General features: G+C 36.6%; 1 protein-coding gene across 1 annotated transcript in view; it reads left to right on the top strand.

Annotated features, from left to right (window-relative positions):
• AQR (aquarius intron-binding spliceosomal factor) overlaps positions 1–10575 on the top strand; it is a 59607-nt gene extending 49032 nt beyond the window's left edge. The window contains exons 30-35 of the mRNA XM_059819243.1: positions 878–1049; positions 3687–3857; positions 4584–4669; positions 5456–5630; positions 6819–6932; positions 10082–10575. Of these exons, the coding sequence (XP_059675226.1) occupies positions 878–1049; positions 3687–3857; positions 4584–4669; positions 5456–5630; positions 6819–6932; positions 10082–10330 (967 nt within the window). The 3' untranslated portion in view covers positions 10331–10575. The remainder of the gene's footprint in view (positions 1–877; positions 1050–3686; positions 3858–4583; positions 4670–5455; positions 5631–6818; positions 6933–10081) is intronic.
• Positions 10576–23793: the final 13218 nt, after the last annotated feature.

The raw sequence follows: 23793 nt of genomic DNA, 5'->3' as shown, positions 1-23793 counted from the left end.
AAATGTTGGGGATGGTAGAATATTATTTTCTAGTCATATGAATAACAGTTACTTTCAGTTTGATTTTAAAAATGCAGATTGTATCTAAGTATGATGATAAATGAAGTTTATTTTTTTTCCATCTACTGTTTTGCAACATCTCAGAGAACTACTTAGAGATACAAGAGCAATTTCTTGATCAAGGACTTTTTCCATGCCTTCCTACGCTTTGTCTTTTCTGATCATAGGTAGCTTCCCCTTGAACTATCTGCTACTTTATCTGGTCTGGATGTTGTTGTGCGTTTCTGACTGAGGCATTTTGGTTATATTACTGTCCCTATAAATACGAGATATGATTCAGAATTGTGTAGATTTTGGGTGCTTCCCTTCATGTCTCACATTAATACTTGGCAGTACACAAAATAAGAAAATAAATTTCTTTTTGCATTAAGAGACCTTACGGCAGATAATGCAGAAAATCCTTTTTCCTTTACTCCTTCCTTTTTGTAAAGAAGCATTAATATTCCTTAAGTTTTGTTCTCATGAAAACTCCTACTAGATTTCTTGCAAAATTTGTGCCCTTCAGCGTAGAGCTGATCAGGTGTAACAGGCTTAAGGGTTAGTGTGCTGCATTGAGCTTTCTAAAAAGAAGTGAAATCTGAAGTTTTCTGTGAGAGAGAACCAAACACAATCAAAACTGAAAAAATAATTGCTGGATAGCTGTAGAAGTATGTTCATTTATATACATACAGGCTATCCAACAGTATTTTTTTTTTATTGAAAACGTACAGAAGCATTCATTTTCAAAGTGAGGGGTTGTGTGTATTGGAACTATTTTGAATGAGTTCAAGAACCCGCTTTAACTATTTGGGGTTTGTCTCTGTGTGTTTTTGGACAGTTTGTGTAACCTCTACAACTGGCGTTACAAGAATCTGGGTAACCTGCCTCACGTGCAGCTTCTGCCAGAGTTCAGAACGGCCAATGCTGGGTTTTTATATGACTTCCAGCTTATAAACGTAGAAGACTTCAATGGTGTGGGAGAGTCTGAACCCAATCCTTACTTCTACCAGGTAAGAGAAATATTACATGTATACTTTATTTAATCTAGATATGGCTTATTAACTCTGCAATGAAAACAGCCTATCAAATACAGTAAACTGATGTTTAATTCATGTTCTCAGATAACTGAGTCATGCATATGCATGGGTTTTTTTTCTCCTTTTAATCAGCTTTGAATGTTGAAAATGATAATTTATTATGTTGTGCTTTTTGCTCAAAGTGAATGACTTTGCTTGATATCTATGTTTTCTCAATGTTACGAGAGGGATGAGATTTGGTGTATAATTCATTATGAAATGTTGCTTTGGCCTATGACAAATTAAAGTCCCTTGTAATTCAGCTGTGCTGCCATGATAGTGAAATAAAGTTGCATTTCCTCTGTACATGAAGGATCAAAGTCTGCTCTGTGGCACATACTTGAGTTTGAAGAGTCACTGTTTTGATTTGATCTATATGTAAGAATGCTAAAAAGCCTGTTCATAAAAGAATGAAACAGTACTGCAAGAAATATACATAAGAGGGAAAGAGACGTTGAGGGTAAAGTAAGTTGCCAGAAAAACATTAGCCTTAGAATTTTTCAACTAAATTTTCAAATTAATCCAGCAACAACAGCCTCCATCTATTTGTCTTAAATATAGGAAAAATCTTTTATACTTGTAATGAGATGCTTATATTTTCAGTCGTCTTACTTTTCTTGTTTTAAAAACAGTGATGAAAACAAACTCTGGTGCCTAAATTACCAGTTTAGGTTTTGGCAAAGTTAGAGGCTGGAGCTGTGTGCAAGTTAATGAGTTTAATTAAAACATGGAATTAACACCTTATATTTTGTTTAATATTACGGAAAGCAAATAATATACTTTAAGATGATAATACTCATGGTCACTTTTTCCCTGTGAAGATCATTGAGAGTTAAGTTAATCTATTTTTTTTAAAAGGTATGAAAGAAATTCAGTGTTTATGCTTGGGTTCCTCTCTCTTTTTTTTTTTTTTTTTTTAAATACAAACTATTGTGCTGTTAATGAACAAAGCCATGGTGAGCCATAATCCCCTATATCTCATTTCTAGTTTGAGGACAGGGTTGTTTGGAGGGGAGAGTTTCTTATGATTTTTTCTTTTAAGCTGTTACAATGTAATGTATAAGTAGTAAAAAGTTGTCCTGTGGAACAGCTAAAATTAGTGCCTTAAAAACAGGATTCTGATAACTGAGAATCTGAGCGCTGCTTTAGTCCCCTCCTGGGCCAAAGAAGACTGAGAACACTCATGCAAGGGCACGGAACACCTTTATCATTACAACAGTTCTTCCATGAGCAAACTCTTGTAACACATCCCACAGTTAATTTTTTTCATGATCTTGAGGTTGGAGAGAGATGAGCAGAGTGTGTTGGTGGCATTGCATGGTTTTTCATGCTATGTATTATTTCTCTCTTTGTGAATTTGGGCATTTCTTTCCGGACTTAAAGGGGATTAAGATTTGTAGAATAGCTTTACGCCCACAGGTGTTTGATATGCGTAGCAACTGCATTTTCCAAGTAATGCGGAGCCCACTTAATAAGAAGAAATAAAGGAGGCTGGTATGTCTAGCCTAGTCAAACATACACCAAGTGGGGATAAGATTCCCAGTATAAATAGAGTAGGAATAAATGTCAGCAATTGAGAATAACTTTTTAGCCTGAAAGATAATTTTTGTTGATGGAAAAGGGATTTAAACAGCTATGAATAACTTCGGTCTGGAAATAGGACAAAACTTGCTACAGCCAGAAGAGTGATGCTTTGGTCCAGACATTTATTATTAGTAATGGCACAGAAAAAAGTTACGAAATACAAAATAACAGCCAGTCATTTGAAATTGAATAGGTATGGCCTCAGTAGAAATAACTGGATTTGACAATCCAGATGTCTGTCTCCTAATTAATAGTTGAAAGGAGTTTAGTTACTCTACTTCAACTAATTCTTGCTTTCAGCTTACTAGAGAGTGAGTCATTGCAACTTTTTGCGTGCTTATTTGGAACCATGTTAAATTGATGCTAAGTGTTTTTTTTAAAACCCTGGGATTTAAATACAGGTATCTGTAAACTATCACCTTGTAGTACTTCTTAACAAATAATAATTCCACAGTTTTACATAACAGGTGTTTTTTTGGCATGTGACCTTTAAGAAGGAAAAATGAAATATTCTATTGGTTGAGTTCTGTAATAATACAGTTAAGGTGGCAGTTCCATTGGGCAGACAGCTATAAGCATATAAATGCATTTATATACAAATGTGTAAATATTTAATAGCTCATAAATGTAATTTAAATGGACTATTAAATTTAGTTTTTAATCTTGTATTGAAATAAAACTGGGAACTTCTGAGTAGATATTGGAAAGTGTCAATCCATGACTAACAATGGTACTAACGTAGAGATTTTCAGCAATTCTGTGAAGAGGTATCAGAGTAAAGTTATTAAACCTACTTGTGGTTCTTTTGTTCTTTAAAAATGGCTTTTAAGTGAGCAAAGAAAGGTCAGATTTGTAGACGTTTCTCAGCACTGAGATTTATGTCTAAATACATGATAATGTCACAGATGTTATTCTTTCCAGTGTTACAAGTTGAGTAACCCCTTTTTTATTTTTTTTTTTTTCCCTCTCCCCTTTTTTAAACTTAAGAATCTTGGTGAAGCAGAATATGTTGTAGCACTCTTCATGTATATGTGCCTGCTTGGTTATCCTGCAGACAAGATAAGTATCCTGACAACATACAATGGGCAGAAACACCTAATCCGTGATGTCATTAATCAGCGGTGTGGAAATAATCCACTGATTGGACGGCCAAACAAGGTGACTTTGAAAATATATCAGTCATTGGAGTGGTTCTGGTTTGTTTGTTTTAAAATTGTCATATTATAGAACAGACTAATTGAATAGATTCACAGCTTTCTGTGCAAGTATTTCCTGGTTAACTACGCAGATTATTGACCTACATTCTATGGAATTTCATAAAGTAGTGCCCTTGTTTCTGCCTGTTTGTAATTTGACATACAAACAAACTGAAGTCAGTGAAGTTGGAAAGGCTACATGGGACAGAATAACTTTTCTTTGTCATTTATTTTGTCCTCAAAAAACAAAAACCACGCCTTTAGGAAGATCCACCCAGAGTGGAAATGATTTGATAAAACGTATGATGACAAATCTGATGAAACAAATAAAAAAAAATAGTTACAAAAGTCTGATGCTGATTCAGCAGGTTGAAACTCTTTATTATAAAACTGATGGCTTTCCACGATCTTTTGGTATTAGCACCCCACTGTTAGTTGTCTGAATTGAATAAAAATGTAACAGAAGTGGTATACAGTCAGACAAAAGCTCCTCCCAACATCTCCCAAAATGAACAGGCTGATGATTTTTGGTTAGAGGTCAACTAGAACAGAGTTAAAGCATTTTCTTTTCTTTTCCCATTTATTGCAGTCTCAGTACAAAGTTGATGTTAAAATTTTGGTGTCATGTTTTAACTGAAGTGGCAAAGATTAACCTATGGAGTTTTTTTCTTGGCTTTTGATTCTCTAGGTAACAACTGTGGACAGATTTCAAGGTCAACAAAATGATTATATTCTTCTTTCACTAGTGCGTACCAAAGCTGTAGGCCACCTTAGGTATGTAAGAAGATACTCTTGTACCGTCATTAAACTACATGTTTTCTGTATCAGAAAGGTGTTTATAGTACATCATATAAAAGTGTTCAATTATTTGAGGATACAGTAGAAATGAAGTTTAAAGCTATGTATTGAATGAAGTTCAGACATACTTCCTTTTATAACTGTCTGGTATCCTCTTCACAACCACTTTATCCTTTAGTAACGGCTCTTCTACTATAATTAGTTTATATTACTGCAGATAGGCTGAACTTGGTTTCACCCTAGTAGAACGATAGGAATGTAATGCTTGTTGAACAAATGCAGGCTTAAATTTTCTCATAGATTGTTTCCTATAAGTGAGCTTTTTATTTGTTTTGTATCAGAAGTGTTTGATCCCTGCATACGTTGCATTATGATGTGTAGTTTACAATGTTTGCACTTCAGTTTTGGGGTGGGGTGAAGGAAGACTTATCTATTCAGTAGTAGTTACGTGAGTTCTCAAACTCGTGTTTACTCATTCAGGGATACAGAAATGCTGTTGTGATTTGTTCTCAATGGATATCTTTACTTCTGAAGTCTAGGAAAATAGTAAAGGGTGATTTTTTTCATATCATTATTGGTACAATGAACCCTCTTTTATATAACGGTGTTATTGAAACAGTATGTAGGGAAAACTAAAGACAAAATGGTATTTTAGCAGATGATTTTGTATTTCCTTTAATTAAGACTTCTGTATACTTCTAGTTATTTTTATTGCAACTATGTCATCAGTGAAAAGAACATGATTGATTTTGTTTTCTGAAGGGATGTCCGACGATTAGTCGTTGCCATGTCAAGAGCCAGGCTCGGGCTTTATATCTTTGCAAGGGTATCGCTGTTTCAGAACTGTTTTGAGCTAACTCCAGCTTTCAGCCAACTCACAGCTCGACCACTTCACCTCCATATCGTTCCCACAGAACGTTTTCCAACGGCAAGACAGGTAGGAACAGCTGCTCTGAATTTTGCTATCTGTAATGGATGTGTGTGTTTGCTCACCTTTTTTGAGTAGGCTATAAGAGGTGGGACCATCTTCTCTGCTAAACCAGTGCCTCTTGAATAATTATGTCCCTAGGGTTAACTTTTATCATGATACACACTAGCTGTTTTTAACTGATTTTTCCACAAAACGTAGTTATCAATGTAACTCTGTTGTGCCTGCCTTTTCCTAAGTTCGGCCTGTGTAAGAGATTCAATATTTTTCTCTTAGGATAAATAGGTAAGTTTTTAGTGTGTTACGTATTTTTGGTCTTGTTATGAATCACAGAATCACTAAGGTTGGAAAAGACCTGTAAGATCAAGTCCAACCATCAAAACAACCATGAAACAAAATAATGTTACTTCTCAAAAAAAAAAAAAAGGCCACACAAACTTAAATGCTTCTTATTAAAAGAGGTAAAATTACATTTGACTGAGTAATTCAGGATAACCATCTAACTTTTTTTTTAAATTGGGTCCAGAATCGCAAGAGTTTTGTTGCTGAGCTAGGTTCATAAGTACGAAAACATAATCTGTAATACTGCAGTAGATCTTTAGAGAGAGGTTTGTATTAAGCATCTAAGCACAGGACACACAGAGTGGGGTGCTAAATGAAGAAATGGAGGAGCATATCTGCTTTGCTTCCTGGAGCTTCCTTGAGAAGAGGTGCCTACATGAACTCAAAATTCAGTTACAGATCTTTCCCTGGTCTTCAGTGCTGTTGACAGGTTTGAGAGGGAGGCCTTCAGTTGAAAGTTTCAGGTCCACTGTGCAACAAAGAATGGTATGGTCAGAGAATGTGAGAGAGAAGGAGCTGGACAGTGGTGGACAAGTAGGCTAAGTCCTAATCTGATCTTACAATATTTGTGCCTTTAATATGTTAAATGACTCAAGTCCAAAATGTACTTTATGGAGTAAGCATCAGAACCTAGCCTTTCCTTTTGAAATTTCTTCGTTGGGCTGCAGTATCATGATCCAGTTTCCCAAAGTGTAAGACCTACACTTCCTATCTTTCCAAACAATTGAGCTATTTTTTTTCTTTAAAAAGCTTTTAATTTCTTGGGGTTTATGTTTTCTAATATAGATAAATAACCTTTGAATAATGGTTGTTTTACTTTGCTTACTGAATGTCTACTTTTTTCCTCTTTCTTAGAATGGAGAAAGACCATCTCACCAAATACATGTTATTAAGAACATGCCTCAAATGGCTAACTTTGTGTACAATATGTATATGCACGTGATACAGAGTACACGCCACTATCAACAGGTAAGGACCTTCTAACTTTTGGAAGGTGTGCATTTAAAATAAAATTGATTTTTAGTAAGTGACATGAGATGCTGTTGAAGTTTGAGACTGTTTCTGTTACATTTAAAACTCAAGAAGGTTTTATGACTGGGAGTGAGAATATTGAGGTCTTTAAAATCTTGCAGTAGCAAGAGCTGTATCTTTTAGTAATTTAAGTCCTAATCTAAGGCCCCAAAACCAGCAATAATTGATGCTGAGTGCTAGACATGGCTCTGTGCCCAAAAATTCCTCACTAAAGAACTAGCCTGTCCAGTATTTACTTGAAGTAAACTTGTGTTTCAGGTAAGTACAGCTAGTGGTATTATAGCACTACTGCATGGTGCAATAATGTTTTGTAGTAGAGGTTTTCATGACAAGCCTGCAGTGTATAGAAAGACCAGATCATGTCTTGGAACCATTTTAACCATGTTAGCTCACTGCATTATCCAGGCTGGTTGGCAGCCGTAGCATTTTTATTCTGGAGCAATTTTTTTCAGCACTGGTTCAGCACCAAGCAAAATAGCATGGGGTTGGAAGCAGTTGTAGATGCTTTCTCAATTCTGTACCTAATTTTGTCATTGTTTAATCCCTGAAGCGGAATTCAGAACCTAACAGAAACACCTTGTCGTCTTATGTATGTGAGCAGAGCTTTAAGGTAGTTCAGTTAGTATATTGAGCAGAAAGTTGCCTTTACTCAGCATACTTGGATCTGTAGATGCCTAGATGTAGTTGATAGTAAGCAGAAAGCGAGAGGTCTTAAATGCCACCCCTCAACTGCATCAGCTTTAACTTAATGTCTGGGGTGTATCATGATTGTTACCTATAATTTATTCTTTCATGGTGCTCTGAAGTTCCCTTGTTGGTTTTTGCTCCTCTGAAGGATTTCCAAAAGTGGAAAAAATTGATGTAAAAGGACACTACTCATTCTGTAAAGCTGGCTGTGGGAAGAGAGTATGAGCATGGCTCTGTATCCTTGAACAGATTAGTCCGAGGTACTTGTCTGTGAGATCTAGGGTCTGTTCTTTAATGCAAGGATGTTTCTCTGTCACCTTCTCTTCCTTCCTTCTTCTAGTGACTGTTTCATTTAATATGGAACAGTGTAATCAGCAGAGATCAGAACCCAAAACTTCCCCTTTAAATGAATGTCAGACTTTAAGATAGAAAATTTCCTTTCCTCTGCAGTTCTTATCCAGTGAATCGTGGATAATTTTTTTTTTCCTTCTGGGAGGCATAGCTTCAAACAAATTTGAAGCATTTTGCTACCCAAAAAAAGCCTGTGCCAGGTGGACAGGATACTTTCTCACTGTTTTGGGGAAGTGCTCTAATTATCTGTCTGCTGTAAAGAAAAGGGGATAGAGAAAGAGGAGTGGCACTAATAAAATCTCCTCTTCTCGTAACTGTATTTTTTTTTTTAAAAGCTCACACTGTTTTGTTAGAAATCCAGTCCTATAAGCACATGACAAGACTTGTTTTGGAGCCAGTTTGTCTAATATAGTTGGAGATCTCTCAACCATGCAGATCGTATGTTAATGAAGACTCCGTGGACATTGCAGTTGGTCTTGTTCAGATGCAAATGAATAGCCCTGTCAAAACTGAGAAGTGTATACATGTCCTGAAAAGCAGATGGTAGCATCTAAATTTTACCAAAATTTTTGCTTGACACCTTAATCAAATATGGATCCTTCTGCTAATACCAGTTATTTTTAGCATCCTAATCTTATCCATTGCTAGCTAAAATTACTGGTTTCCTACTGTGGCAATGAATCACATTCTCCTTGCAGGAGAAGCCAAAAAGTGAGTTACCAAAAAAAAAAAAAAAACCAACCGCAGGCATTAAATTTCTTTTACCCTATTTAGTAAAACATGATATTTTTCCTTTTCTTTTACACTAGTCTTAACAGTAGTAGTCACGAAGCACAACATGCATCTAACTAAATCACAGAAGAAGTCTGAGTTTGTCACATGCATCAAGAATATTTTTTTGTAACTAAAACATCTCTGGTTTTGAAATACACTTTTTTCTGTGAACAGATGGATTATAGGGACCAGTATGATAACTTCAAAGTCTATAAAAAAATGCTTTTCATATCTCTGCTGGTAGTCATAAGTGCTTCATAGATTTGCCTATGCTTGTCAGAAATTTGTAATATTAGTGTCATCTAATTGAAGATAAGACTTTGCTGTAATTAAACACTTAATTTCTATGTGACGCCAAGTTGCCTTTAAGCAAAACAAAATTAAACAATCATCCATGGGAGGTTTATTGAGCTTTCATTTCATTAAAATGCTTCACAATATTCCAAGGAAATATCCATCATGTCATTAAATAATTGTCAGGCTGCAAGAAGTATGAGTGTTCCTGTACAGCCTGGAGTTGTATAGCATTCATCCTCTTCAGCTCACTGTGCTCTTGGTATTTTTTTTCCAAAGTCTGTAATATGGCTACCATTGCTGCTTATAATGTTTTGCAAACTACTTTTTTGGTTGCAAGCAAAACACTTCAGTATATTCAAAATACTTTTCCAGAAGTATTATGTAAAAAATATCTAAGCATTGCATCAACTGTTAGTGGAACTGGCATTCTTCTACACTTAAAGCTGTGGGAGAAACTCGTGTAAGTATAGATAACATTCACATAGCATTTTATAAGATGTTTCAAGGGGAAATTACTGGGATGAGTTGTTAAAGACAGGCCTGTTAAAGGCCTCAAAAATCAGGTTAAACATATGTAGGAGTTCGAAATGTTAATAGATGAGATTACAGTAGGAATGTGCTTATTGCTCCAAGTAGGGATTTACCTTAGACCTATTACTTGTCTGGCTGTTTGGGGTAATGAAATGTGTTTGATATCCTTGAATTGGAAGTAAGGAGTTTTTAACACTGACTTTTCAGGCACAAAATGTGTCTAATAAGACCATTGTGTGAGCCAAGATTATTCTTATTTTTTTTATATAGGAGTTAAGTGCCTACAAATGATTAAGGCTTCTAAATTTTAAGTCTTTGTTGTTAACTTGTTATCTAATGCGAAATCCTAAATATAAGGTGAACAGTTCAAGCAAAAATAGGAATAGATGCCCAAATAGATGTATTTGTTGTAAAAACTGAAAATCCTTTCTTTTTTAATCATCTAGCGTTTACTGCCCCCACCTGCCATGATTGAAGAACCAGAAATTACTCAGACTCCAGAGATTGAAGAAGAAGGTGAAGGGCAAGGCATGCAGGAAGATGCAGAAGAAGAAGAAAATAAGGTAGGGGAAGACATGATAAAGGAAGGAGAATTGAAAGTGGCTGAAGTGGATGAACATCGAACAATGCCAGAACACCCCGGAAGAGACAGTGATAGTGGAGACAGTGAACCTGAGAATGAGACTGAAAAGTGATCCACGTGATGTTTGTCCTCTACAAAAACAGCAGTTAGGAATATAATTACTATTTTTATATTGACTTTTTTTAAATGGTTGCTTGTGTATTGTGACCTGTTTAGTATATTTTTCACTGAATACTTTGTGGACAAGCAAAATGTTTGGCAAACATTTTACTGAGTTCTTGTTGGTATCAGTAATGTAATTTGTGTAATGGCCTCAAATGATACACAATTTCCTTTTCATAATTTCTAGTAAAGATGTTTTTTATACCAGTTTTGAATATTTGACCTTTTAATTCAGTCACCGAGTTATCCATCAAACCTCACTGATTAAGTATATTCAATATTGGTCAGACAATCTTTATAGTTTCATTAATATTTTGCAATGGAGAATTCCTTACGCAGAGCTGTGCTTGTATACACCGAGATGGTATTTTAGGCGTAGGCTCAAGTTCAGTAAGATATTTAATTGTAAGTCCAAGAAATGTGAATTACCATGAGACTTTGAAATGTTTAAAAGCTTTGTTGAATTGGGATCTTAGCAGGTTCTTGGAATTTCATAAGGCCCAGGTACTTGTAGCAATTTGTCATTGTTGACTTCTGCTGCTGTTTTTAATTGACCGATATTTACAGAAGAAGTAAGGATGTAGCTTTCCAACAGCACTGTTTTTTAAATTAGTGTTTTGAAATAAATCTCTTTTGTTTTAAGAGGACACAGTAATTGCTCAGGATAAAGACACATGAGGAAGAAAAAATGAAAGTAGTTCCCTGAATGCAGGATTAGCAAAGGATACAATATTGATATTAATGACATAATGGTGAATGAGTTTTCTAGGGTAACTTCCAAGTGTACATCTTTCATAAAGTTATCAGAGAAAGGTTTTTCCTTGGTTCATTGAGAATGTCTGCCAACTTGGCAAATTATTCAATGGTTCAGTGAGACTTACGAATTTCCAAGTAGATTTTCAAGCAAAGCAATAGCCATAGTAACACCTTTATTGCTGGCAAAGAGAAAATGCTTGGGTTTTGGGTGTTGCAGTTGTGAAGCTGCCAGAAGGACTTCCTCACTAAATTGACTAGAGATTAATTAACTTACAAGCTTTTATTAATAGCACTGAAGTTCATAATTTTCCTTAATATTTTTGTAGTGTAATAAAAAAGAAATAGCATAAAGTAAGCCAAGCTCATGAAACACATGCATTGCATACTTGTGCGTGCGTGCTGAGATCTGCCCCACCCCCTGAAATCATTCTCACCCCGTCAGTTAGAGAGGAGCTCAGGACTAAGAAATCCTAATACTTGCTCTTGGTACGCAGTGTTATCTTAACTTCATTTCAGCGAATGGAAAACATTTCTCAAACAAGAAAACTAATCATTTGAGCAGAATGTGTGCTCTTTCATTGCTTGTTTTGATTGGGAGGGAGTGTACTGTTTACCAAATTGTCTGCCTTGGGAGAACAAATATTACCATGTTGAACATTTGGGTGATGAGTTTCATGCAGTAACATTCACGTGTTCATGCAGGGTTGAATAATACAGGGCCTTCAGGCCACAAGTGACTAGCTCAGCTGAGGGTTGTCATCTTTGTTTTCCAGCCTATTTTCTATAAATATTTGAGTCTGACAATCATTTATTGTGCTTTAGTATTTTAGGAATTGGAAGAGGATTCTGTAGTTTTTGTCTAAAATGGATAATGTAACTGACAGAGATTCTGTCAATAATTAGGACAGAATGACTGTTCGCCAGCACCCAAAACTGAAAGGAGCTGCAAAGACCTTTTTATGTTGAGCACAGTTTGCAATGAACTGTGATGACACCTGCCTCTGTGATGCTGGGTTATGTGTGCAGGCCCCAGGTGTACGTGGTCGCTTCTGGCTCAGTCCTTGTAGAACAACAGCCAAGTATAGAGTTGTTTTTGGCTAAGGTCAGGAAGAGGCAACTGAACTGCAAACAATTGCAAAACCTTGAACAGCCTTAATATGCAGTTTTCTGAGGGACCAAGCACCACCTGTAAAAGAGATGGAAGATTTCGTTGAATTCACTTGTGCTGAGCAAATCATTCATTATCCTTGCTGCCATCTTCTCTATGTTGAACTTTTTTTCAGGGATATGATAGCATTAACAGAATGCATTTTAAAAAGTCTGGAAAAATCATGCTTTTCTTGTAGCAGTGGTTGGAAAGTTCTTGAGGCTTTGATTAGGAGTACAAGGTTAGGGGTTTGGGGCTTCCCCCCCCTCCCCCAAGCTTTACAGTTCTGTTTCTTATTTTTGGTGAAGGATGAACTTTGTCTTTTCCACCAAAATAGCCTTTATGTTCTATTCACATTTTCTTATAAGAAAGAGTAGGTGGGAGAAGTGAAGCAGTCTAAAACTGTAATTTTGATTTACATAGTTGGTTTTCCAATGGCAGTATTTACTTGGGATTTAGCATACCCTTCTGATGTCCCTATCTTTATTCTAGTGAACAACAAGATCCAGCAGTTAAACTAAATGTATTGAAATTAAAAAAAAAAAAAGACATATACAAATTTAATTATTTTTAAAAGACAGAAGCTGTAAGTAAGTGAAGAAAACCATTGTTAAAATAGCTTTTAAAAAATTCTTTTCAGGCACTATTGCAAAGAATTATTATAGCACTGCATGAAAACCTAGTGAACAAAATCTTTGTGAAGACAAGATCCTTTAAGGGTATAAACCAGAGGAAAAGATACAAAATCATTTTCTTTTGTTGTTCCAAAGCCATGTAATAAAAAAAAAAACACTAAGGACTTTCTGAGTGAAACTGAGGAACTGTTAGTGTTTTCTTTATATTTATTTAGCCAACGCTTCCATCAATTGCATGATTTTCCTCTGTTACACTGAGCCTGTAAAACAACTTAGGCACTACTTTCCAGATTTAGACACTAGTAGACACTAGTTTAGAGTCCAAGGGTTGAGCTGTTTCTAATATTGTGCTGATATAAAAATTACACTGTAATTCAGTGTACTGTTCATTTCTGTAGTAGCCAGAAAAAAAAGGGCAAAGAGCAGTTTACGTAAGTTTCTGTCATCTATACATACCTGAGATAGTACTGTATAAATACAGTCCACTTTCCATCTGTGACTCTGAAATAACACAGGAAATGCAGGTTTAGGTATGCCTTAGTAACACTCTGAGAGCATGGCTTGCTTTTGCTTTAGTCTGTATGAGGCTTTAAAATGGCTTGGCCATGTGGCAAAGATGGTGGATAAGTTAGTTATAAAAAGTTCGGGACAAACTCTGCAAAGGGGAAAAGGAGACAAACTGGAGGTCTCAATAAGCAGTTTACAACAATTAATATGTCCATAAACTCCTAAAGATAAAGCCATTACTTCTTCCTAGCCTACCTTGCATTTGCTTTAGTAGTGGATACTGAGTACTGCTCTACACGTTGGATAAGGTAGGTTCTAACTTCCTTCAAAAGGGAAGCGAACATCTGGCTCCTTCCCCTCTCTCTTGGAATGGATCTGTGCAGTTTCCTGGGACATAAAAGGTTATGAATCCTGAAGAAAAATATGAGGAGTAGAAGTTAAGTTTTCCTGACAGAATGGCTTTGCTGACAGGACAAGAGAAACCAGTTTTATTCTCTGAAATCACAGAATTCTTTTAAAAAAGACGACCTAGAGGCAATGTTGATCACATACTGGATAAACATGATGACATACAATTCTATTGAAACAAGAATTAAGTAACACTTGAAATCTTGTAGAGGAAGCAGACAAAAGTGAATGTCCTAGCCAACAAATGAATCACAACCCACAGCAGTCAAGAAGCTGTGAATGCCATTAAGACATACATTAGTGTACTTTCCTTTCCCAAACATGGTAATCCTCCCAGTAGAATCAATCAATAGAAAATGAATGTTTTCAGGGGAGTTTTGGAGGCTGTTTTTATGGCCCTTAGTGCTTCCTTTGCCATGTGGTTTCTCAACTGTAGTTCTCTTACAATCTTTTTTCTCAGACGATTGGTTGCTTATGTACATGTTGAAAAAAACCCAGTAACTGTGTAAAGTTCATATGCTTTAGTACTGATAAATTTTAAAAGAATGTTGTTACAATTGCAAATTGAAAAAGAACTTTCTTAAAAGACTTTCAGCTAAGCATCCTCTGTAAGCCCATGTATTTTCCTAACTTTTGGGAGATTTCTGAAAAAGTACAGTACTCAAACTTCCAAAATAAAATTCCTCCTTGCCAACAAAGACATCTACAAAATTACTGCAGTGAAGAGAATGCAAGTAAGGAGGGAGAAACAATACCTGCAGTACTACTCCCTCTCAGTTTGTAAACACTAATCTTTCAGGAGACTAAATACCACTATTGTATTGAGAAAGTGATCTTTTCCCACTCGTATGGTAGGTAACAAGGACAGATCATTTCTCTGGGCCTTGCTCTGGAAGGGCTTTGATCTGCTTAATCTAGCCCATATCAGGGATAATGGAATATGTAGCTGTTAAGAAAAATAGTTGCATTTCATTTAGCTTCCATTGTGATTTTTCATTCACCTTGACAAAAGAGCAAGGACAAGGATCTTTGAATCAAGGAATAACATCCTTAAGTGTAATGCAGAGGAGCCTGTTGCTGTACTGTTGTATCTGGAAAACAAGATAAAAATAAAACCTGAAGAAGAGTTATTTCAGCTATAGGTAAGAAACTTTCCAGAGTTCAGGCATTATCTCTTTGCTTGAGAAACACTATCCAAGCAAACAGAGTATGAGTATCTTTTAAGAAAATGTAGATCCAAGCAAAAAGTTGAACCAGCTGCTGTCAATTACATAGTTTATCTATAGATGTCAGTGAAAAAAACATACAAAACTACAGTGCATGTTTGCCTAATGAAACATTAAAATTTTATGATTCCAGAGAACAGCATAAAAGAATAAGCTGGAGACCCAAATAAGGGTCAGGAATATATTGGTCCTGGCACCGTTTGGAAGAGATAAAAAGAAGCCGCCCTTATTGCATTTATCAAGTGTGAATTCCTAAATTGCTGCAACCCAGTGTAAGAGAAGCCCTGCTACGCATCTAGAGACGCTTCAGCATCCTGCCGTGCTAGCCTGACATCTCTTGTGTGTCAAGAGCACTTATTTTTAGATGGGACAGTCATTAGGGACATAACGTATCTTAACTACTGTAAAGGAAGTAGTTCAGGGGCAGCAGAAGTGGATAGGGAGAAGCTCAGTGTGGAGGCACTAAGATTCTGTTTCTGACCTTAATCCACAGCAGTACAGACTTGCCCTATTTTTTTAGAGTGATTTTTTGGCAGCAGCAGTGATGTCCTATTGGGCAATACCATGTTTTCTGAAATGAGACATACCACATGTTTTGCATGCTGGGTCAGAGAGGCGAGAAAGCTCCTCACCAATAATCCACTTGTGCTGAGGACACATGCAAGAACACTGAAACAAGACTAACTGGGAAAAAGAAAAGCCTGACTGCAGCAGAGTTGTCTTGCTGGCTGTCACTGACCACCTCTGGAAACATGAGCAGAGTTAAATAAATAACTGCCATATTGCAATGCATGTAAATATGACCTAAGTTTGAACAGAACTCATGCATATCCAAATATTGCCTTTGTATGGCTCTAAATTACAGCCTAATAATGACTAAAGATAAGATAAGAAAAGGTAATAGTTTTGCTTATGGGAAAGATATACTGAAAATTACTATTCTTTGATAGAAATCTTTACTGAAACTAAAGTCTCTATTAGCAGTTTTGTGGTTTCATACAGATCGTAGAGGACAACATTACATATTCACCTTCCAGAAAAAGTTGACTTCTTATTTTGCAGACTGGCTTTTACTGATACCCTAACCTGCATTGGTCTGGATTTTCTCATCTCTGCCAGTGTGTAGTAGTGAAAAATCATGTGGAGTGGAAGGCCAGAATGCATGGCATCCTGGGCGATTCTGTGTTTATTATACCGTTTTATCTAAACCCTTGCAGTGAATGTGATTTACGTAAACCTTAAGTGATAAATTAGGGATTTTCAGAACAGAAAACATGTTAGAGAATTAGGAAACTTTTGTTTGCACTTATAGAGCTGATGTCAATGCAGTATTCACAATTTAAAAAAAAACCAACACAAAAATACCCACACCAAAAAACCCCAAACACTTCAGATTTTTAATTTTTTTTTTTTTTTTTTTTTTTTTTGTTCCAGTTAGCACTGAACGGAAATTTTAAAATTTGGAATTTCACACAAAATGACCAGCTGATCAAGTATGTTTGGATGTTGAACCCTTCCTGCACTACCACTTGAGTTCCAGTTTTGAAAACTGACTGACCTAGACACAAAAGTGAATGATTCACTATAATCTTCCTGAAGTTCAAGCTACTAAAATTGTCTTCAACACCCTGCTTTTCTATCCTGGTACAGGATGTAGTAACATACCTTTTCTTTCCTTGTTCAGACTGACCCTGTTTCAGGCACCCGCTAGTTTTGCTCAGAGCTAAGAAATGCTCCCGAGTAGCTCATTATTTTCACAGTCCCCATTCTTTATCTCATTTCATCTCTGATGTACTATGAACTAATCTTGCTCCTGCATAGCCAGATACTTCAGTGATGGGGCAGTTATCCCAGATTGCTCCCTGCTCCTGCAATGTTCACCCACTGGCGTTCTGTCAGTCTGAGCTGTGTAATTGAGATGAGGCACTGAGGACAGCTGCTGCTCCTGACTCAGTGCTCAGTCCTATGCGCAGTGCCTTCCTGTAACTCTAAGCTGAAACAATTATCATTATAAATGGGAAGAAAAAAGTGAAAGGAAAAACTTAGCAAAATGGCAGGTTTAGTGTTTTAAATTTTATTTATTGAAACACAAATGTCAGTGGAAATACACATGCACATCTTGCGTAGTGGTAAATTTATGTAGAGAAAGTTGATTCTTAAGAGAATTTCTTACTATAATCACAAATGTGATATGCTCAGTTGTGTCAGTATGAAACCTGATATTAATCATATACAAAGCCTATTTTGCATACTGCTAGTTTAAACCAGGACTTAAAATGTTTTTGGTATGACAGTATATGGAACTCTGAATGAATATATACCCATAGTCTCTCTTTATGGCAATATACAAAAGTCTTTCAATTTAAACAATGTAATGCCCTTTTAAGTGGTGTTTTGGCATCTCATTTTTCCAAAAAGCTGTTGTCCTGCAAATTTAAAGTTATTCTATTTGGATTTATTTTATTATATTTAGAAATGATGCCTTACAGTGTTCCAAGATGAATACAGTGGAATAAAGAGCCAATGTAAGTTATTGCTGATGCTCCTGTACCGTGGAGAAGGCAATCTCTCCTGGGCTTCTGAATTCTTCCACAAAGGAGAGTACTAGAGGAGAGCATGTTCCACCCAAGCTAATGAGGGTTTGGGTCAAGAATTTTTCTCTTAAACTTCCTAGACCTTAGCTAAAGATACTACGTTTACATCCATATAAATTTATATTTGTCCTGAAAACTGCTATCCAAACTTTTGTATAAGGGATTGCATGACTACGAGTAACTGGGAGCTGGAAGGTGATAGGTAAAAACTGGTGGGGGCATTAGATCAGAGGTGCAGTAAGCATAATATGTCATAAGCGTATTATGAGGAGATGCCCAGTAACATGTAGCAGTAAGCTAAATATATACCTCAGTGTTTTAGCTTTAATCTATGAATGTAACAACAGTTCCATGTTTCTTCTAGCAAGATCTTTTAAATGAACTATAAATACATCTGTTTTGATCAAATATTTTCCCAGTTGGCACCTGTCTCCACCTTAGGCTACCTTTCTCCTTTGAGAAGGGAGGGAAGTGGCTGTTCATGACTCTTCTCACGCTCGTGCCTGCAGAGAAAAGCTCTCTTCCTCAAGTCAACCAGAAAAGCCTTAGTGGGAATCTTCCCCTACCCTCCACCTTCTGACATGGGTTCACTATCTCGGTTTGCTGGTGACAGGACCTTTTTTCCCTACTTGGTAACTGTTTGCTGGAGGGGTTTTGCTGTTTTTTGCTGCAGCTCTTTGCAATCTGGACATGGCCACGTTTAACACACAGTTGAGGGGAAAGGCATAAGCCTTGCTTGCATTTTGGACTGGTTGTGGTATGCCTTTGAAAGATGTAATGTGAAAAAGAATGAATGTGCTCATAAGTAGAAACGTGCATTAGGGTAATCAACCTAAATTGCCAAACTGCCAGTAACCTAATTTGCTGCTGCCCGACTCTGAATGTAGGTGACATACATCAAGTTCTCTCGTGAACCATACAACCCTTTGGGACTAGGCAGGAGCTGTGTGCAGATTTTCAGGTTACAGCTTTACATTTTGATGTTTACATGCCATTGTATTCATAAAAGTCTTCCCCTCCCCGAGATGTAGCTCTAGGCTGTATAGATATCAATAGATGGAGAAAAAATAGTGAGTATTGCAGCACCCTTTCCAAATCAGCAATCTTCAAGACAACAATTATTCATAACAATCTTTTTGGTAATGCTGACAAAAGACTTGAACGTATTCATAGTGTTTTCGTTAAATTTGGTGGACTATCAACATTTCAGATACCCTAGTAAAATCTGCTTAAAATAGGGAAGTCATTCAATAGAACAACAAAGACTGTACTTCCTTATCTTGTTCTAGCTTGAAGCCAGATTTAGGACATCTTGAATATGTTGGCAACTGAGATGTTTGAAGACAGTTTTAATTAGCTATTTAACTAGCTTGTTTACGAAAGGCAATCAGAAATTGAGGGCTAATTTGCAATATTATTTCAGTGAGTACATGTTTGGAGTGAAGATTAGCCTGTTGTTTTGTAATGGAAGAAAAAAAAAAAACTATCTGCAACTGAATTTTAAGGGCCTGTGCAGCAAAGACAAGACTGAAGATATAGTACCAATGTTTTGCTACGTCCTGTGCAGTTTCTTTATTTGAATTCATTCTTCTGCTTAAGTTGACTGGGTGTTTAAAATTTCAGCTGGCAAGCTGTCAGACTTGCCAGCAGCATTATAACTGTGAATATCATGACATCCATATACTTACATTTTCAACCATAATATTTGTTTAGCGACTTCAGTGCTGAAAAAAATTTATGAAAAAACCTCCACCTCTTCATACAGACTGTGAAAAACATGTTGACATAATTCAGGCATAATTTTGACATAATTCAGATCATTATGTATTTACCTTGACTATAGGATGTTTTGTAAAACTAAATGCTCAAATCATTTTGCAGCTAACTTTCTTTGAGCTATCTAGGTAACAAGAAAGTTACTTAGAATATCTTACACTATTTCACTCTGATACAGCCTAAGTGGGTTTTACCAGAATTTTCTGAAGCATAAACATAGCTGAATTATAAAAAGCTGCCTATACAACAACATTTGTAAGCTGTCTTTTAAAAAATCACCAGACGTGGTAACAGAAATACACGCTGAAAATCCCTTGGAAATTATAGAATGTTCTTGATCTCTAACAAAAAGATGGAAAAGACAAAATGAAGGAAACTGGAGGATTTGAGGAATATCTGAAGTGCTTGTGTAGCTGATACAAACAGAAACGTTCCCATAGTGATTTTGGGGCACATGTTTTCCTCCCTCTTTGGTTCTTTGCTGTTTCTATTGTGTGTCTGTTCCGAAATGGACTCTTTTCCACTGGGCACAGTGGAGTTTTCTGTAAGATTGCTGCAAAACCTTTTTAGCCAACCTTATTTCTCTACCCCTGTTATGGAAGAAAGGGGGGAAACACATTTTTAATAGCTCTAGGATATGCCAGGTCTCTCCTCCAAAAGTTTTCACTAATCAAAACATGACATGCACAGGTATTAGTGTCTATCTTTAGTTTCCCTACCTTATGGTTTTGTGCTTGAGATCAGAAGATACTCACTGTATCAACTAAAATGCAGCTGCTAAAACCATGGCTAAGGCTGGAAGCTGCATCTTCAGCTCTTGGACAGGTCACATACCATGGCTTTAACAGAGCAGCCAGCAGTTCCCCTTGGGATGTGCAGTCTCTGGCTGATGTTGGTGACTTCAACGCGCTTCTGTCTTTGCCCCGCAGCTCCAGCCAGCCCAGCCACCCTGTTGGGATTACACGAGCCAGCTCAAAGCTAGTTTCTCCCAAGGTTGCAGGTTTACAGGTGTGAATGTCAGGGAATGCCAGGCTCAGGGGTGCCTCAATTCCCCAGAGGCATTTGCTGTTTGCAGTGATCCCTCTGTTCCTTGCAGCCCACCCACGACCTGATCCACTTGCTGAGACCACATCTGTCGCTGTGGGCATGTCTGTGTTTTGGTACAGTGCGGTCGGTTGCGTTCAGGTGACAAAAGAGGAGACAAGGGCTTTTGTCAAACAATGTATTCACCATGCTTTCCTGCTTTGATGAATGCCTGGCAGAGAAAATCTGATCCTTTAAAAAGCCATAGAGTTGTGCTGTAAAGGTAAGGCTGTTTTCCATATATTTTTCTGCTTTTACTGATAATTGAGCAATTTATGTACTTTTCAGTATGATATCATAAAGCAGCATAAATTCAGCTAATAAATCCACACCATCCTTCCCCTGAGCCCTGCTATAGACTCTTTTTCTAAATAGGAACAGTGAAAGTAGTGTTAGTATGTTAGTATGAAATATTAGTGTGATTGGTATGAAAGTAGTCCATGAGCAACACTATCTAGGTAGAATTACATTGTTCAAGAAAACACTCTTTCTGGTCATATTTTAAATGTTTTGTAAACAGAATTTGGCAAAGGAAGTGGAACTGTTTAGACTGCCCATAGATCCAAAGTTTACTGTTAGTTTTCAAGACGTTTACGCTGTCATGATTTCAGAGCAGTGCCTGCTGCCGTGTTGTTCATGTATTTTATTAGCATCTGAATTAGAACAATCTGTTTAACTCAGTAATACTGTGCCACCCACAGTGATCGCTCATTAGGCTGAGTAATATACTGCTTTTTACTACCCTAACTTGCTTCCGTCTCTCTCTCCTTGATGTTTAACCACTTTATCACCTTATATATATGGCTGGTTAACATAAGTCCTGTGATAACCAAGGTGCACATAGTAAATGCTTGGTTTTTAATTTTAAAAGAATTTCCTGAGCAGTTTGTATTTTTACCATGAAATCTCAATTACGAATTGTTAAAAATGAAGCACTGAGAAATGTTCCAGTGTTTTAGTTATGATCAGTTTATTTTTCCATTGTTTTATTTTTCTTGGTTTATTTAGCTGCTGGACATCTCACAAGACTAGCAGAAAATGCCAGGTTGTGTTTTGGATTGTGTAGCATTTTCATACATATAAATATATCTGCAATTTTCCAGACTGCTGAAAGAATGAACAAGGCGGAAATAAAATGCTTGACAGCTCACAACACATCTCAGTCATGGGGGAGATAACTGTTAATAGTCTTGGTGGATAATAGGCTTGATGGATCTGTTAAATAAAGCTCAGCCCATGGAGTAGGTGATAATGAAAAGGACCAGCAGATATGTAAACTCAATTAACCTGGTACTAGTTATGTGCAACCTATTTCTCGTTAAGCCAAAGAATAAGCAATGGAAGGTGTCCTTCTTAGGTTGCCTATTGACAGCTTTAGAAGTTCTGCGGCTTTATGGGCTAGCCATAGTCTGGACCTCGGGATTTTCTTAACGTATTGTATTCCAAATGTATTGTATTCCAAACAGTAATTGTTGTCTTCATCTATAGCCATATTTTCTCATGTGTTGAAGGTCCATTGCAACTTATCTCTGTAGAGCTATGTTAATAATTTGCATCCAAGTCATTCCAGTCTAGAAAACTACTCATTAAAGCAGATCTGATATTTCCCTTTCCTCCTTAGGAAGATTCCCAGGAGGCATGTGTGACTTAGTATTTGTTACATTAGACTTTAGTTAAATATAGGAAACAGATTTTTCTTGGCTGAAAATATCTTTTTTTTCCCCAAAATAAGATTTGCAAACAAAAGATAATTCTATCTATATATCTCTGTATACACTTGCAGTCAAAGTTAACCCTTCTTTTCCGTGTCACTGGGTTTCAGATGGCAGACTGCAACTGCTTAGTGTGGGGATTGTTTTGGCTCATTGTGCTGGTGTTTCTTGGCTGGCCCATAGGCATAGCCTTGTGTGCCCTCTATGGGTTCCTTTCCCTTCTCGCTACTTTAATAGGACTAGATGAATTCAGTGAAGTGTTGCTGAAGGGCGCATATTTGGGGAGGCAGCGTGCTCAGAATGTGTGCAATGGCAAGCACCTGTGTTAAGCGATGAAGACAGCCCTGCGTCGGACAAGCATTTGACTGTATGCTGCTGGATTTCATAGTTTACTCTGCTAATCTTAATTTTTCAGTACTACAAACTTTTCTTCTTTTTTAACTGTGTACCTTTCCCTAGAGGGTGTCTAAGAAACCTCAACAATCCAGAGGTTTGTCTTCTAAAATATATAATAAAAGTTGCAGCTACTGTTTTGAAAATGAGTAATGATAGCATGTACTTGGAGAAGGTAGCTATGTATGCATCTCTCAGTTTTTGAGCTCAGTGTCAAGAATCTAATTAAATAGTTGAAAATACTGCCTAAGAGGTGGAATTCACTTACTGGGTCTGATTAAGACATATGAGAAGAGTGGATTCTGAACTGGAAATATATTTTTGTGAATATTTTAATCTACAGTGTACATTGCTCAGTAATAAGAGAAGTGAAATTACAATCTGATGTCTTTATAGTGTCTATTTTTTAATATATACATTTCAGTGCCTGTTTAGTTTAGTTCCTTTGCAATAGACATCAGAAATCTTGTGCATTACTATCTCGTTTTGTGTTAATTTCCTCTGAAGAGCAGTTTTTCAATGGAACAACTTTGCTCATGTGGGTTCACTGCAATGATTTCAAGTATATTAAAATAATAAATAATTTCTGTAAACACTCTCATTGAAATGTCTCCTACTTTGTCCTTTGTTTGACATATTTTATATTTTTATGATCCATTGAACACTAAGCATTGTCCAACCATTTGCTTGTAATACTTTGGATTTCAAACAATATTAGTAGGTCTCTAGAGAAAATATTTTTTATTTTGCTTTTTAAGGCCTGTGTTTCCTGGTTCTGTTATCTCATATTTTTATTATAGTGAGTAATTATATGAAAAATAAGATTGGTTTTCTGAAAGTTTCTTTTCTTCCTTTAAAAGACATTGCATAGCTTAAAGTGACCAGCTGACAGAGTGACAGTAACTACAATTTCCTGTGTGTTTCCATAAATGTTTTAGAGATTAGGAAGTTTAGAAGGCAGTTTAAAGAGGTTTAATTGATCCAGAGGAGGGTATGATTAGATGAAACAGTGTTTCAATGCCATATCAATGTACCAAGAAAAGAAAGAAGTTGCCCTTTGGAAATCAGAAAACCTTCAAAGAGGTCTATAGTGGCTGCCTAGTAAGCTCAGAGTTATACCCAATGATACAAGTGAACTCACTGCGGACAGAGAAGACTTACTTTCATTTGTTGATC

The sequence above is a fragment of the Gavia stellata genome, chromosome 7 (genome assembly GCF_030936135.1).
Source record: "Gavia stellata isolate bGavSte3 chromosome 7, bGavSte3.hap2, whole genome shotgun sequence".
Classification (NCBI taxonomy): domain Eukaryota; kingdom Metazoa; phylum Chordata; class Aves; order Gaviiformes; family Gaviidae; genus Gavia; species Gavia stellata.
Note: the sequence above shows the minus strand (reverse complement) of the source record. Positions and strands in the feature narration are given on the sequence as shown.